This window comes from Staurois parvus, unplaced genomic scaffold (genome assembly GCF_062004578.1).
Source record: "Staurois parvus isolate SC_StPar_1 unplaced genomic scaffold, SC_StPar_1.0 ptg000896l, whole genome shotgun sequence".
Classification (NCBI taxonomy): domain Eukaryota; kingdom Metazoa; phylum Chordata; class Amphibia; order Anura; family Ranidae; genus Staurois; species Staurois parvus.
Window position 1 is genome coordinate 514,196 of NW_028318692.1, and position 13,274 is coordinate 527,469.

General features: G+C 43.6%; 1 protein-coding gene across 1 annotated transcript in view; it reads right to left on the reverse strand.

The window, feature by feature from the left end:
- The window catches only part of TNMD (tenomodulin), a 245,888-nt gene that overhangs the window by 136,065 nt on the left and 96,549 nt on the right, over positions 1–13,274 (reverse strand). The window contains exon 3 of the mRNA XM_089656222.1: positions 4,510–4,650. Within this exon, the coding sequence (XP_089512348.1) occupies positions 4,510–4,650 (141 nt within the window). The remainder of the gene's footprint in view (positions 1–4,509; positions 4,651–13,274) is intronic.

The following is a 13,274-nucleotide window of genomic DNA, read 5'->3' on the forward strand; positions in this document are numbered from 1 at the left end:
ACGCTGCTTGTTACCTGTTTTGATCTCTGGCTTGTGACCCTGACCATCCCTCTGCCTGACCCTCTGTACTACGCTGCTTGCTACCTGCTGAACCTGGCCTGTGACCCCGACCATTCTCTGCTTGCTCCCCCTGTACCTACCTGCCCAATTGATATTGACCCGGCCTGCCTGACGACGCTTGCTTGTATGTACTGTTATCTGTGGGTGGTTTGGTTTGGTTTGTTTGCACTGTATTATGTTTAGTATTGCACTGCGTTTATGTTTGTATGGTTAGTGTTAATAAATTGTATTGTTTATCACATATCTGAAGTCTGCGTTTCCCTGCGTCAGTCACACACCTCTGGTCATACCTGGGAGCCCTGACATTACACCAAGGCCAATCCTGACCAGAAGTGGCTGCACAGGGAAGCCATCTTGGCTTGTTGATGGGAAGGATGGATCTGGATGAGGTTGAGTATTTATATCTGCTAGTGTTTGATGACAGGGAGTATGCTTATCAAACTCTGAAGGAGTATACCCGGGATGAACTGCTAGAATGTATACGGCTCGCTCATGTTCTAGTAGATCAGGGCACAGAGTTCTCTGAGGTGCAGCCTTTGATTGAGGTTTGTGCAGAGTTGGTTTCATCTGGTTCCCCCGAATGCAGGGATGAATTTTTGCCACCATTTAGTGCAGACCAGGTAGAGTCCCTGGTGTGGTTATTAGAGGATGATGTGGGTTACTTTCTGGAGCGTTATTCCACATGTTCACCACAGACACTAAGAGATTGTATAAACGCAGTGCAGTCATTGACCAGACAGACTTTGTGTAAGCTCAGCTTTGTTCAACCCATACTGCAGACATGGACAGATTTGTTGCACCCAGCCTCAGTCAGCTTACAAAAACCCAGTCCTGCTTCTAATCTATTTCCTCAAAACTCTATTCCTGCATTCCCAACAGCTCCTCCTGCCCTGCTATCTACCGCATGTCAGTACCCTGTTCCCACTCGCTGCACCTATCCTGCCTTTAACCCTGTAAAAGAGCCCTCTGTAGCAACTGCTCCCTCTCCTGTTCCATCCTCTAGTTCTTCTCTGTCTCCAGCTGCTCCATTCGTTTGCAGACCTGCGTTTACTTGCAGTGCTCCAGTAGTTAAAACCAGAAAAAAGCGAAAATTCTTTCCAACCAATACCATCCTGCCAGTATCCAAACCGGTGAGCCTGCCTTCCGTGGTTCAGCCTGAAGCCTCTACTCAGCCTGATGCCTCTACTCAGCCTGATGCCTCTACTCAGCCTGATGCCTCTACTCGGCCTGATGCCTCTACCCAGCATGATGAACTGATCCAGCCTGACGATCCTATTAGGCCAGTTGACTCGATGCCCGCTGTTGATCCAGATGATCCGGTACCTGATCCGGTGCCCGCTGTCGAGCCAAATGACCTGATGCCTGGTGACCCAGTGCCCGCTGTCATACCTGGTGACCCGATGCCCGCTGTCGAGCCAGACAATCCGGTACCTGATGACCCGGTGCTCACTGTTGTGCCTGTTGACTCGGAGCCCACTGCCTTGCCAGATGATGCGGTGCCCGCTGTCGAGCCAAATGACCTGATGCCTGGTGACCCGATGCCCGCTGTCCAGCCAGACGATCCAATGTCTGACCCAGTGCCAGCGGTCATCCCAGTTGACTCGGAGCCCACGGTTGTGCCTGGTGACTCGGTGCCCGCCGCCCCACCTGGGGGCCTGAGACCTGTCGTTCCGCCTGGGGGTCCGGCGCCCGCCACTCCGCCTGAGGGTCCGAGACCTGTCGCTCCGCCTGGGGGTCCGGCGCCCGCTGCTCCGCTTGAGGGCCCGAGACCTGTCGCTCCTCCTGGGGGTCCGGCGCCCGCCGCTCCGCCTGAGGGCCCGAGACCTGTCGCTCCGCCTGGGGGTCCGGCGCCCGCCACTCCGCCTGAGGGCCCGAGACCTGTCGCTCCACCTGGGGGTCCGGCGCCCGCCGCTCCGCCTGAGGGCCCGAGACCTGTCGCTCCATCTGGGGGTCCGGCGCCCGCCGCTCCGCCTGAGGGCCCGAGACCTGTCGCTCCTCCTGGGGGTCCGGCGCCCGCCGCTCCGCCTGAGGGCCCGAGACCTGTCGCTCCGCCTGGGGGTCCGGCGCCCGCCGCTCCGCCTGAGGGCCCGAGACCTGTCGCTCCGCCTGGGGGTCCGGCGCCCGCCGCTCCGCCTGGGGGCACGATGCCCGCCGCTCCGCCTGGGGGCACGATGCCTGTCGCCCCGCCTGGGGGCACGATGCCTGTCGCCCCGCCTAGGGGCCCGATGCCTGTCGCCCCGCCTGGGGGCCCGATGCCTGTCGCCCCGCCTGGGGGCACGATGCCTGTCGCCCCGCCTGGGGGCACGATGCCTGTCGCCCCGCCCGGGGGCACGATGCCTGCCGCCCCGCCCGGGGGCCCGATGCCTGCCGCCCCGCCCGGGGGCCCGATGCCTGTCGCCCCGCCCGGGGGCCCGGTGCCTGCTGCTCCGCCCGGGGGCCCGGTGCCTGCTGCTCCGCCCGGGGGCCCGATGCATGTCGCCCCGCCCGGGGGCCCGGTGCCTGCTGCTCCGCCCGGGGGCCCGGTGCCTGCTGCTCCGCCCGGGGGCCCGGTGCCTGCTGCTCCGCCTGGTGGCCCGCTGCCTGCTGCTTCGCCTGGTAAACCGATGTGCCTCTGCCCGGAGTCCTGCCCGATGTGCCTCTGCCCGGAGTCCTGCCCGATGTGCCTCTGCCCGGAGTCCTGCCCGATGTGCCTCTGCCCGGAGTCCTGCCCGATGTGCCTCTGCCCGGAGTCCTGCCCGATGTGCCTCTGCCCGGAGTCCTGCCCGATGTGCCTCTGCCCGATGTGCCTCTGCCCGGAGTCCTGCCCGATGTGCCTCTGCCTGATGTGCCTCTGCCCGGTGTGCCTCTGCCCGGTGTGCCTCTGCTCGATGTGCCTCTGCCCGGTGTGCCTCTGCCCGGTGTGCCTCTGCCCGATGTGCCTCTGCCCGATGTGCCTCTGCCCGATGTGCCTCTGCCCGGAGTCCTGCCCGATGTGCCTCTGCCCGGTGTGCCTCTGCCCGGTGTGCCTCTGCCCGGTGTGCCTCTGCCCGGAGTCCAGCCCGGTGTGCCTCTGCCCGGAGTCCAGCCCGGTGTGCCTCTGCCCGGAGTCCAGCCCGGTGTGCCTCTGCCCGGAGTCCAGCCCGGTGTGCCTCTGCCCGGAGTCCAGCCCGGTGTGCCTCTGCCCGGAGTCCAGCCCGGTGTGCCTCTGCCCGGAGTCCAGCCCGGTGTGCCTCTGCCCGGAGTCCAGTCCGGTGTGCCGCTGCCCGGAGTCCTGCCCGGTGTGCCAGTCTTTGATATCCCGCCAGTTACCAGACCCGGGCGGTGGAACATTTTGCCCAGCTAGGACTGTTTGGAGCGTCCTGAGGCCGCTCCTTGGGGGGGGGGGTACTGTTAGGAATGGACTGGCCAGCAATGGTGGGACTCACCTGCCTTTTGATCTGCAGTACCAGGGCTGGCCAGCGGGTGCTCCCAGCAATCAGAGACTCAACCTTTCAGCCAGCTACACCTGGAACTGATGATGCTGGGATATTTAAGGGATGGCCAGACCCACAGACTCGGCCTTGGTGTTGTGTTTGTCCTGGGCCCTGTATCTGTCCTGCATCCTGTTTCTGTCCCTCTGCCTGACCCTCTGTACTACGCTGCTTGTTACCTGTTTTGATCTCTGGCTTGTGACCCTGACCATCCCTCTGCCTGACCCTCTGTACTACGCTGCTTGCTACCTGCTGAACCTGGCCTGTGACCCCGACCATTCTCTGCTTGCTCCCCCTGTACCTACCTGCCCAATTGATATTGACCCGGCCTGCCTGACGACGCTTGCTTGTATGTACTGTTATCTGTGGGTGGTTTGGTTTGGTTTGTTTGCACTGTATTATGTTTAGTATTGCACTGCGTTTATGTTTGTATGGTTAGTGTTAATAAATTGTATTGTTTATCACATATCTGAAGTCTGCGTTTCCCTGCATCAGTCACACACCTCTGGTCATACCTGGGAGCCCTGACAGTGGGTGAGGACACAGGGGCCCCATGATCCCCCATTGCCCAGGGGCCCCATGAGTTGTCAGTCCGCCCCTGATCTGGACCATTATTTTTTTTATCTCACCTGCAAAACGTTTCTATTTTTTTTCTTCTAATGTTTTTTTTTTTTTTTAACTATTGTACTTTACTAATGTGATCTACAATATTTTCCTTCATCGATTAAACCTGCTCAGCATTAAAAAGTCATAAAAAGATCCAATTACATATCGAATGGTTATTTTCAAATGTTTGTTAAACACGTATTCCTACAAATATTGACTTTTTTCGTGCTGTCGATTTTCTAAACGGTCATTTCATTGTGCAATCGTTGTATTCCCTCTAAAGAGCCGACGTAATTTTAAAAGCCATGGTACGTCTTTTTTTTTTTTAAGTAGAAGAAAGTCTATTATATTCGTACAAGAAAATGAAGCGAAAAGCAGCGCTCCGAACACTAACATGTTTGAAGTCGTGGATCTCCAACGCTTTGTCTGTGCCGTTCTCCGTCCGAAAAGTTTCAATCTTGTTGCGCGGATCAATTTCCATTAATACCGTCGTCTTCTCTCCCGCGCTGAAGAATTTGTATTCCACGTCATAGACCTGCGGGGAGACAAATGGAAGTGATACGTGGAACAATATTGGTTTACAGCGCTAGTTCGAGGTGCAGTTTGAAGGCGCGGTAATCAAAGGTTTTTATTTTTCCGAATATGCATTTTTCAAAAAATGTTTCAAATAAAAATTTTAAAGTAACTTTACACGTCGGCCTGAATAAATTCATGACATCGCAATACTTGGCAACTGAGTCATGTTAACTACTTGACCCCCCTGGCCAATTCTGACACTTCTCACAAATGTGTCAAAATCTACAATTTGTTTCTTAGAAAATGATTTAGAACCCCCAAATTTATATATTTCTAAAAAAAATACATACAATTAAAAAAATAATACATTTTATTACATTAAATTACATTTTAATACATTTTATTGCAGACAAACATAATATAATATCCATGTCTTACTGTAAATTATCAGAAATTTTAAAGTAGACCCGTCAGTAACTTTACACGTCGGCCTGAATAAATTCATGACATCGCAATAAATGGCAACTGAGTAATTTTTCTTTTTTTTTTTCTTAGAAAATTACTTAGAACCCCCAAATATTTAATTTTTAAAAAATGTAGTACACAAACCCCACGCTATTATTTATAAAAAAAAATACCATTAACAAATAATACATTTTATTACATTTTATTGCACACAAACACAATATAATACCCATGTCCTACTGTAAATAATCAGAAATTTTAAAGTAGAACCATCAGTAACTTTACACGTCGGCCTGAATAAATTCATGACATCGCAATAAATGGCAACAGTCATTTTTCTTTTTTTTTTCTAAGAAAATTACTTAGAACCCCCAAATATTTAATTTTTAAAAAATGTAGTACACAAACCCCACGCTATTATTTATAAAAAAAAATAACATTAATAAATAATACATTTTTTTATATTAAATTACATTTTAATACATTTTATTGCACACACAATATAATATCTATGTCTTACTGTAAATTATCAGAAATTTTAAAGTAGAACTGTCAGTAACTTTACATGTCGGCCTGAATAAATTCATGACATCGCAATAAATGGCAACTGAGTAATTTTTCTTTTTTTTTTTCTTAGAAAATTACTTAGAACCCCCAAATATTTAATTTTTCAAAAATGTAGTACACAAACCCCACGCTATTATTTATAAAAAAAATACATACCTTTAAACAATAATACATTTTATTATATTAAATTACATTTTAATACATTTTATTGCACACAAATACAATATAATACCCATGTCTAACTGTAAATTATCAGAAATTTTAAAGTAGACCCGTCGGTAACTTTACAAGTCGGCCTGAATAAATTCATGACATCGCAATAAATGGCAAGTGAGTAAATTTTAACTACTTGACCCCCTGACCAATTCTGACACTTCTCACATATATGTAAAAATCTACAATTTTTTCTTAGAAAATTACTTAGAACCCCCAAATATAAAAAAGTTTTTACGTTTAGTACAGAAACCCCACACTATTATTTATTTTTTAAAAATGCACCATTAAAAAATAAATACATAATAAATCATGCTTTAAATAAAACATAATTGAGCAACTATCACTTTACAGTTCACTTTAAAGTAGACCCGTCAGTAACGTTACATGTCGGCCCGAATAAATTCATGACATCGCAATAAATGGCAACTGAGTAATTTTTCTTTTTTTTTACTTAAAAATGTAGTACACAAACCCCACGCTATTATTTATAAAAAAAAAATACCATTAACAAATAATGCATTTTATTACATTAAATTACATTTTATTGCACACAAACATAATATAATATCTATGTCTTACTGTAAATTATCAGAAATTTTAAAATAGAACCATCAGTAACTTTACACGTTGGCCCGAATAAATTCATGACATCGCAATAAATGGGAACTGAGTAATTTTTCTTTTCTATTTCTTAGAAAATTACTTTGAACCCCCAAATATTTAATTTTTAAAAAAATGTAGTACACAAACCCTGTGCTATTATTTATAAAAAAAATACATACCGTTAAAAAATAATACATTTTATTACATTAAATTACATTTTAATACATTTTATTGCAGACAAACATAATATAATATCCATGTCTTACTGTAAATTACCAGAAATTTTAAAGTAGACCCGTCGGTAACTTTACAAGTCGGCCTGAATAAATTCATGACATCGCAATAAATGGCAAATAAGTAAATTTTAACTACTTGACCCCCTGACCAATTCTGACACTTCTCACATATATGTAAAAATCTACAATTTTTTCTTAGAAAATTACTTAGAACCCCCAAATATTAAATTTTTTTTACGTTTAGTACAGAAACCCCACACTATTATTTATTTTTTAAAAATGCACCATTAAAAAATAAATACATAATAAATCATACTTTAAAAAAAACATAATTGAGCAACTATCTTCACTTTAAAGTAGACCCGTCAGTAACGTTACACGTTGGCCTGAATAAATTCATGACATTGCAATAAATGGCAACTGAGTAATTTTTCTTTTTTTTTTTTCTTAGAAAATTACTTAGAACCCCCAAATATTAAATATTTTAAAAATGTAGTACACAAACCCCACGCTATTATTTATAAAAAAAAAATACCATTAACAAATAATACATTTTATTACATTAAATTACATTTTAATACATTTTATTGCACACAAACACAATATAATACATGGGGCGGACTGACCATTTGGAAACTCGGGCACTGCCCGAGGGCCTGGGGTCAGTAGGGGGCCCCATGAGATGCCCCTGGTACCTTTTTCATAGGCTTTTTTGAGTTTGGGCAAGGACACAGGGGCCCCATGATCCCCTATTGCCCGGGGGCCCCATGAGTTCTCAGTCCGCCCCTGTATAATACCCATGTCTTACTGTAAAGTAGAACCGTCAATAACTTTACACGTCGGCCTGAATAAATTCATGACATCGCAATAAATGGCAACTGATTAATTTCTTTTTTTATTTTCTTAGAAAATTACTTAGAACCCCCAAATATTACATTTTAAAAAAAAATGTAGTACACAAACCCCACGCTATTGTTTATAAAAAAAAAAATACCATTAACAAATAATACATTTTATTACATTAAATTACATTTTAATACATTTTATTGCACACAAACATAATATAATATCTGTCTTACTGTAAATTATCAGAAATTTTAAAGTAGACCCGTCGGTAACTTTACAAGTCGGCCCGAATAAATTCATGACATCGCAATAAATGGCAACTGAGTAAATTTTAACTACTTGACCACCTGACCAATTCTGACACTTCTCACATATATGTAAAAATCTACAATTTTTTCTTAGAAAATTACTTAGAACCCCCAAATATTAATTTTTTTTTACGTTTAGTACAGAAACCCCACACTATTATTTATTTTTTTTAAATGCACCATTAAAAAATAAATACATAATAAATCATGCTTTAAAAAAAACATAATTGAGCAACTATCACTTTACAGTTCACTTTAAAGTAGACCCGTTGGTAACTTTACACATTGGCCTGAATAAATTCATGACATCGCAATAAATGGCAACTGAGTCATTTTTCTTTTTTTTTTTCTTAGAAAATTACTTAGAACCCCCAAATATTGAATTTTTTAAAAAATGTAGCACACAAACCCCACGCTATTATTTATAAAAAAAAAATATAGCATTAACAAATAATACATTTTATTACATTAAATTATATTTTAATACATTTTATTGCAGACAAACATAATATAATATCTATGTCTTACTGTAAATTATCAGAAATTTTAAAGTAGACCCGTCGGTAACTTTACACATTGGCCTGAATAAATTCATGACATCGCAATAAATGGCAACTGAGTCATTTTTCTTTTTTTTTTCTTAGAAAATTACTTAGAACTCCCAAATATTTAATTTTTTTAAAATTTTGTACACAAACCCCACGCTATTATTTATAAAAAAAAATACATACAATTAAAAAAATAATAAATTTTATTACATTAAATTACATTTTAATACATTTTATTGCACACAAACATAATATAATATCTATGTCTTACTGTAAATTATCAGAAATTTTAAAGTAGACCCGTTGGTAACTTTACACGTCGGCCTGAATAAATTCATGACATCGCAATAAATGGCAACTGATTAATTTCTTTTTTTTCTTAGAAAATTACTTAGAACCCCCAAATATTACATTTAAAAAAAAAATATAGTACACAAACCCCACGCTATTGTTTATAAAAAAAAAAATACCATTAACAAATAATACATTTTATTACATTAAATTACATTTTAATACATTTTATTGCACACAAACATAATATAATATCTGTCTTACTGTAAATTATCAGAAATTTTAAAGTAGACCCGTCAATAACTTTACACGTCGGCCTGAATAAATTCATGACATCGCAATAAATGGCAACTGAGTAATTTTTCTTTTTTTTTTCTTAGAAAATAACTTAGAACCCCCAAATATTAATTTTTTTTAAAATGTAGTACACAAACCCCACGCTATTATTTATAAAAAAAAAATACCATTAACAAATAATACATTTTATTACACTAAATTACATTTTAATACATTTTATTGCACACAAACACAATATAATACCAGGGGCGGACTGACCATTTGGAAACTCGGGCACTGCCAGAGGGCCCGGGGTCAGTAGGGGGCCCCATGAGATGCCCCTGGTACCTTTTTCATAGGCTTTTTTGAGTTTGGGCAAGGACACAGGGGCCCCATGATCCCCTATTGTCCGGGGGCCCCATGAGTTGTCAGTCCGCCCCTGTATAATACCCATGTCTTACTGTAAATTATCAGAAATTTTAAAGTAGACCCGTTGGTAACTTTACACATTGGCCCGAATAATACATTTTTTTTGTTAGAAAAACCTTAGAACCCCCAAATATTAAATTTTTTTTTACATTTAGTACAGAAACCCCACGCTATTATTTATAAAAAAAAATACATACCATTAAAAACAAATAATAATAATAAATCATGCTTAAAAAAACATAAAAGAGCAACTATCACTTTACAGTGGAATCACCACAGTAGTACCAATTACAATATTTTTTTACAATTACAATTTTTTTTTGAAGCACACGCCCTAGAAAATAAAATGGTGGGCGTAGCAATTTTTCGGTATTTGCGCAGCGGTTTTTCAAAAGCAATTTTTTGGGAAAAAATAAATTTTAATAAATTTGCTTGCACACAAACACAATATAATATCCATGTCTTACTGTAAATTATCAGAAATTTTAAAGTAGACCTGTCAGTAACTTTACACGTCGGCCTGAATAAATTCATGACATCGCAATAAATGGCAACTGAGTAAATTTGAAATAAACAGTGCAGCGCTAATAAATAATATAAATATAGATATACAGTGAATAAGTGATACAATTAATTGGACTCAATATACCCCTACAAATATATATCCAAAATAATCAGTAAATATATAATGGCGTCATGCGTGTATTCCCTCATAGGGAATAACTAGTGCAAAAAGTGACAAATATAATCATAAACAATATAGTGGAAAAAAACACATATAGTGCTCAAAAAAAGTGAACCAATATTCAGTTGCAAGAAAAGTCCAAACAATGGATAATAATAATAATAATGATGCAATGCTTTGTGGTGGTCTTCACACTCCACTCTTCATGCAAAAATAATGTGCAATGTGTGTGATTCACACGTGGCAATCCTTTAACGGCTAAAATGCCCCCTCACCTCCTTACTTAGACCCCAAAGGGCCAACACGCTTTAAGGATCAAACGATCCTATCAGAATGGATTCCTCTCTGGGTATCGCCTTCCACCTCCAGCATCCACCAGATTAGTAGCCAGCTCCTCTGGTTGCTCTGGAGGAGCTGGCTGCTAATCTGGTGGATGCTGGAGGTGGAAGGCGTCTGGAGGACACTGAATGGAGACCAGTGGAGGGATTGGCAGAGAGGGCTGGAGGACACTGAATGGAGGCCAGTGGAGGGATTGGCAAAGAGGGATGGAGGACACTGAATGGAGGCCAGTGGAGGGATTGGCAAAGAGGGATGGAGGACACTGAATGGAGGCCAGTGGAGGGATTGGCAGAGAGGGCTGGAGGACACTGAATGGAGGCCAGTGGAGGGATTGGCAAAGAGGGATGGAGGACACTGAATGGAGACCAGTGGAAGGATTGGCAGAGAGGGGTGATGGACACTGAATGGAGGCCAGTGGAGGGATTGGCAGAGAGGGATGGAGGACACTGAATGGAGGCCAGTGGAGGGATTGGCAAAGAGGGATGGAGGACACTGAATGGAGACCAGTGGAAGGATTGGCAGAGAGGGGTGATGGACACTGAATGGAGGCCAGTGGAGGGATTGGCAGAGAGGGATGGAGGACTCTGAATGGAGACCAGTGGAGGGATTGGCAGAGAGGGGTGGAGGACGCTGAGTGGTGAACAGTGGAGGGATTGTCAGAGAGGCTGGAGGACACTGAATGGAGGCCAGTGGAAGGATTGGCAGAGAGGCTGGAGGACACTGAATGGAGGCCAGTGGAGGGATTGGCAGAGAGGCTGGAGGACACTGAATGGAGGCCAGTGGAGGGATAGGCAGAGAGGGGTGGAGGACACTGAATGGAGGCCAGTGGAGGGATTGGCAGAGAGGGGTGGAGGACACTGAATGGAGGCCAGTGGAGGGATTGGCAGAGAGGGGTGGCTGATTCAGAACGGTTAGTAAGGTGGATGAGTCTGGCAGCAGCATTCATGATAGACTGAAGAGGGGATATTGGTATAAGGTGAGTATATTTGTTTCTTATTTTCTGTAAAAAATTATTTTAGGTAATGCGCTAGGCATTTGCGCCCTCTCTGTTCTTATGATTTTGTACGCATTTTCATGAAAACATGGGGGGGAGGGGGGGTAATGGGCACTTAAATTTAGTTTTTTTATATTGATTTTATTTTTTTAACACTGTCCCTTTAATTTAAAAAAAAAACAACTTTATTGCCATCACAATGAATGAGCAACACCTCTTGTGATTGCATGGGTCTGTGACAGGTCCTCTTTATGGAGCAATCTGGGGTCTATGAGACCCCATATCTCTCCTCTGGTCTCCGAATTTTCCACACATGGTAAAAGTTTTTGCTAGAAAATTATATAAACCCCCCCCCCTCCCTTCCAAAAAATTATGTTTTCTGAAATTAGAAGTCCCCCATTGAATAAATTGGTGGCAGCTGCAGTTTTGAATTTTTTTTTTTTGCTCAACTTAACCCCTTGGCGCCGGCGCCTCCTGGCCCTTTAAGGGTTTCAGAAGCCGGGAGGCGGGGCGGGGTTCAGAGTCATGTGACCACCGTGACACGACGTCACGGCGGTCACAGGATCGGGAAAGGTCCCGATCGAAAGAGGAGATCGGGACCTTACCGTGAGCACTGGACATGTGTGCTGGGAGCGCGCAGGGCGCGCGCTCTCGGCACATATGTTTTTTTTTTTTATAGAACGCAAATCTGCGGCCGCTCGGCGCCTAGGCTCAGACGCCGGGAGGCCGCACATTTGCATTCAGACAGCACCAAGAGGTTAATGTACATTTTCAGTTAAAAAATACACACAAACTAGCAAAAAGTGTGATAAGCCGCAACACCAATACTCAGACAAGTTAGGGTTTTTTTTAAGAAAATGGTTTCAGCTTGTCTCCAACAGAGGCCATGCTCTCCAATGGGTTTCATCCACCCTCCAACGTGTTTCACCCACCCTCCAACGCATTTCACCCACCCCAACGCGTTTCACCCACCCTCCAACGTGTTTCACCCACCCTCTAACTTGTTTCATCCATCCATGGGCTTAGTTGTAGAGCCTTTTGACTAAGCCCATGGGTGAAACGCATTAGTGGGCCACGGCTTCTGGAGGAGACAAGCTGAAGCCATTTTCATTGATTGCCGTAAATGTCCTCCTACCCTGGTGATGGCTCCTTCCCTCCATTTCTTGTTTGTCACAGAAACAGGAAGTTTAGGGAAATCTCTCAAACACGGTCACACAGAAAAAAAAAAAGTTTTCACTCTTTTCCTATTTGTTTTTTGTTGTCACATCCCTGGCAGAGAAGAGTCAACTCGATTACAATATCTAGGAAGCTGAAAAAAAGTCGCTAAGTGTCACGTGAAAAGCGCGGAGATAAAACGATTCTGCAAGCAGATGTTTGGCGTGTGTTCGCCTGCCAGGAACACGCTGTAATGACAGCCGAGTATTCATCTAGAAAGACTTGCAATATACCTAACCGAGTTCAAAACATCTCCTTTCAAAGCCGGCGGAGTGGGTAGATGTTTCAAAATAATGGATTTTTGGCACCTGTTTTTATTTGCGTTTAAATCTCCGAGTTCTGAAAAAAACATGAATAGGGGATGTGGAAATAGTGTGCTTGATGCTATTCCATGGCAATGAGGGATGACTGCGTCTGTAATCACTGCTGAATTCGCTACTTTATTTGTCCTTTTTTATTTTTTATTTTCTTCTTTCTTGCTGACAAACAGGAAACCTCTTTAAAGTGGAACTCCTCCTGTACGAAGGTGTATATTAATACCGAAGAACAATGAATGTAAAGGTTTGGCAGTCCCTGTAAGTAATTTCCGGCAAAACGAATCGTGACCGGAAATGCACGATCGCGC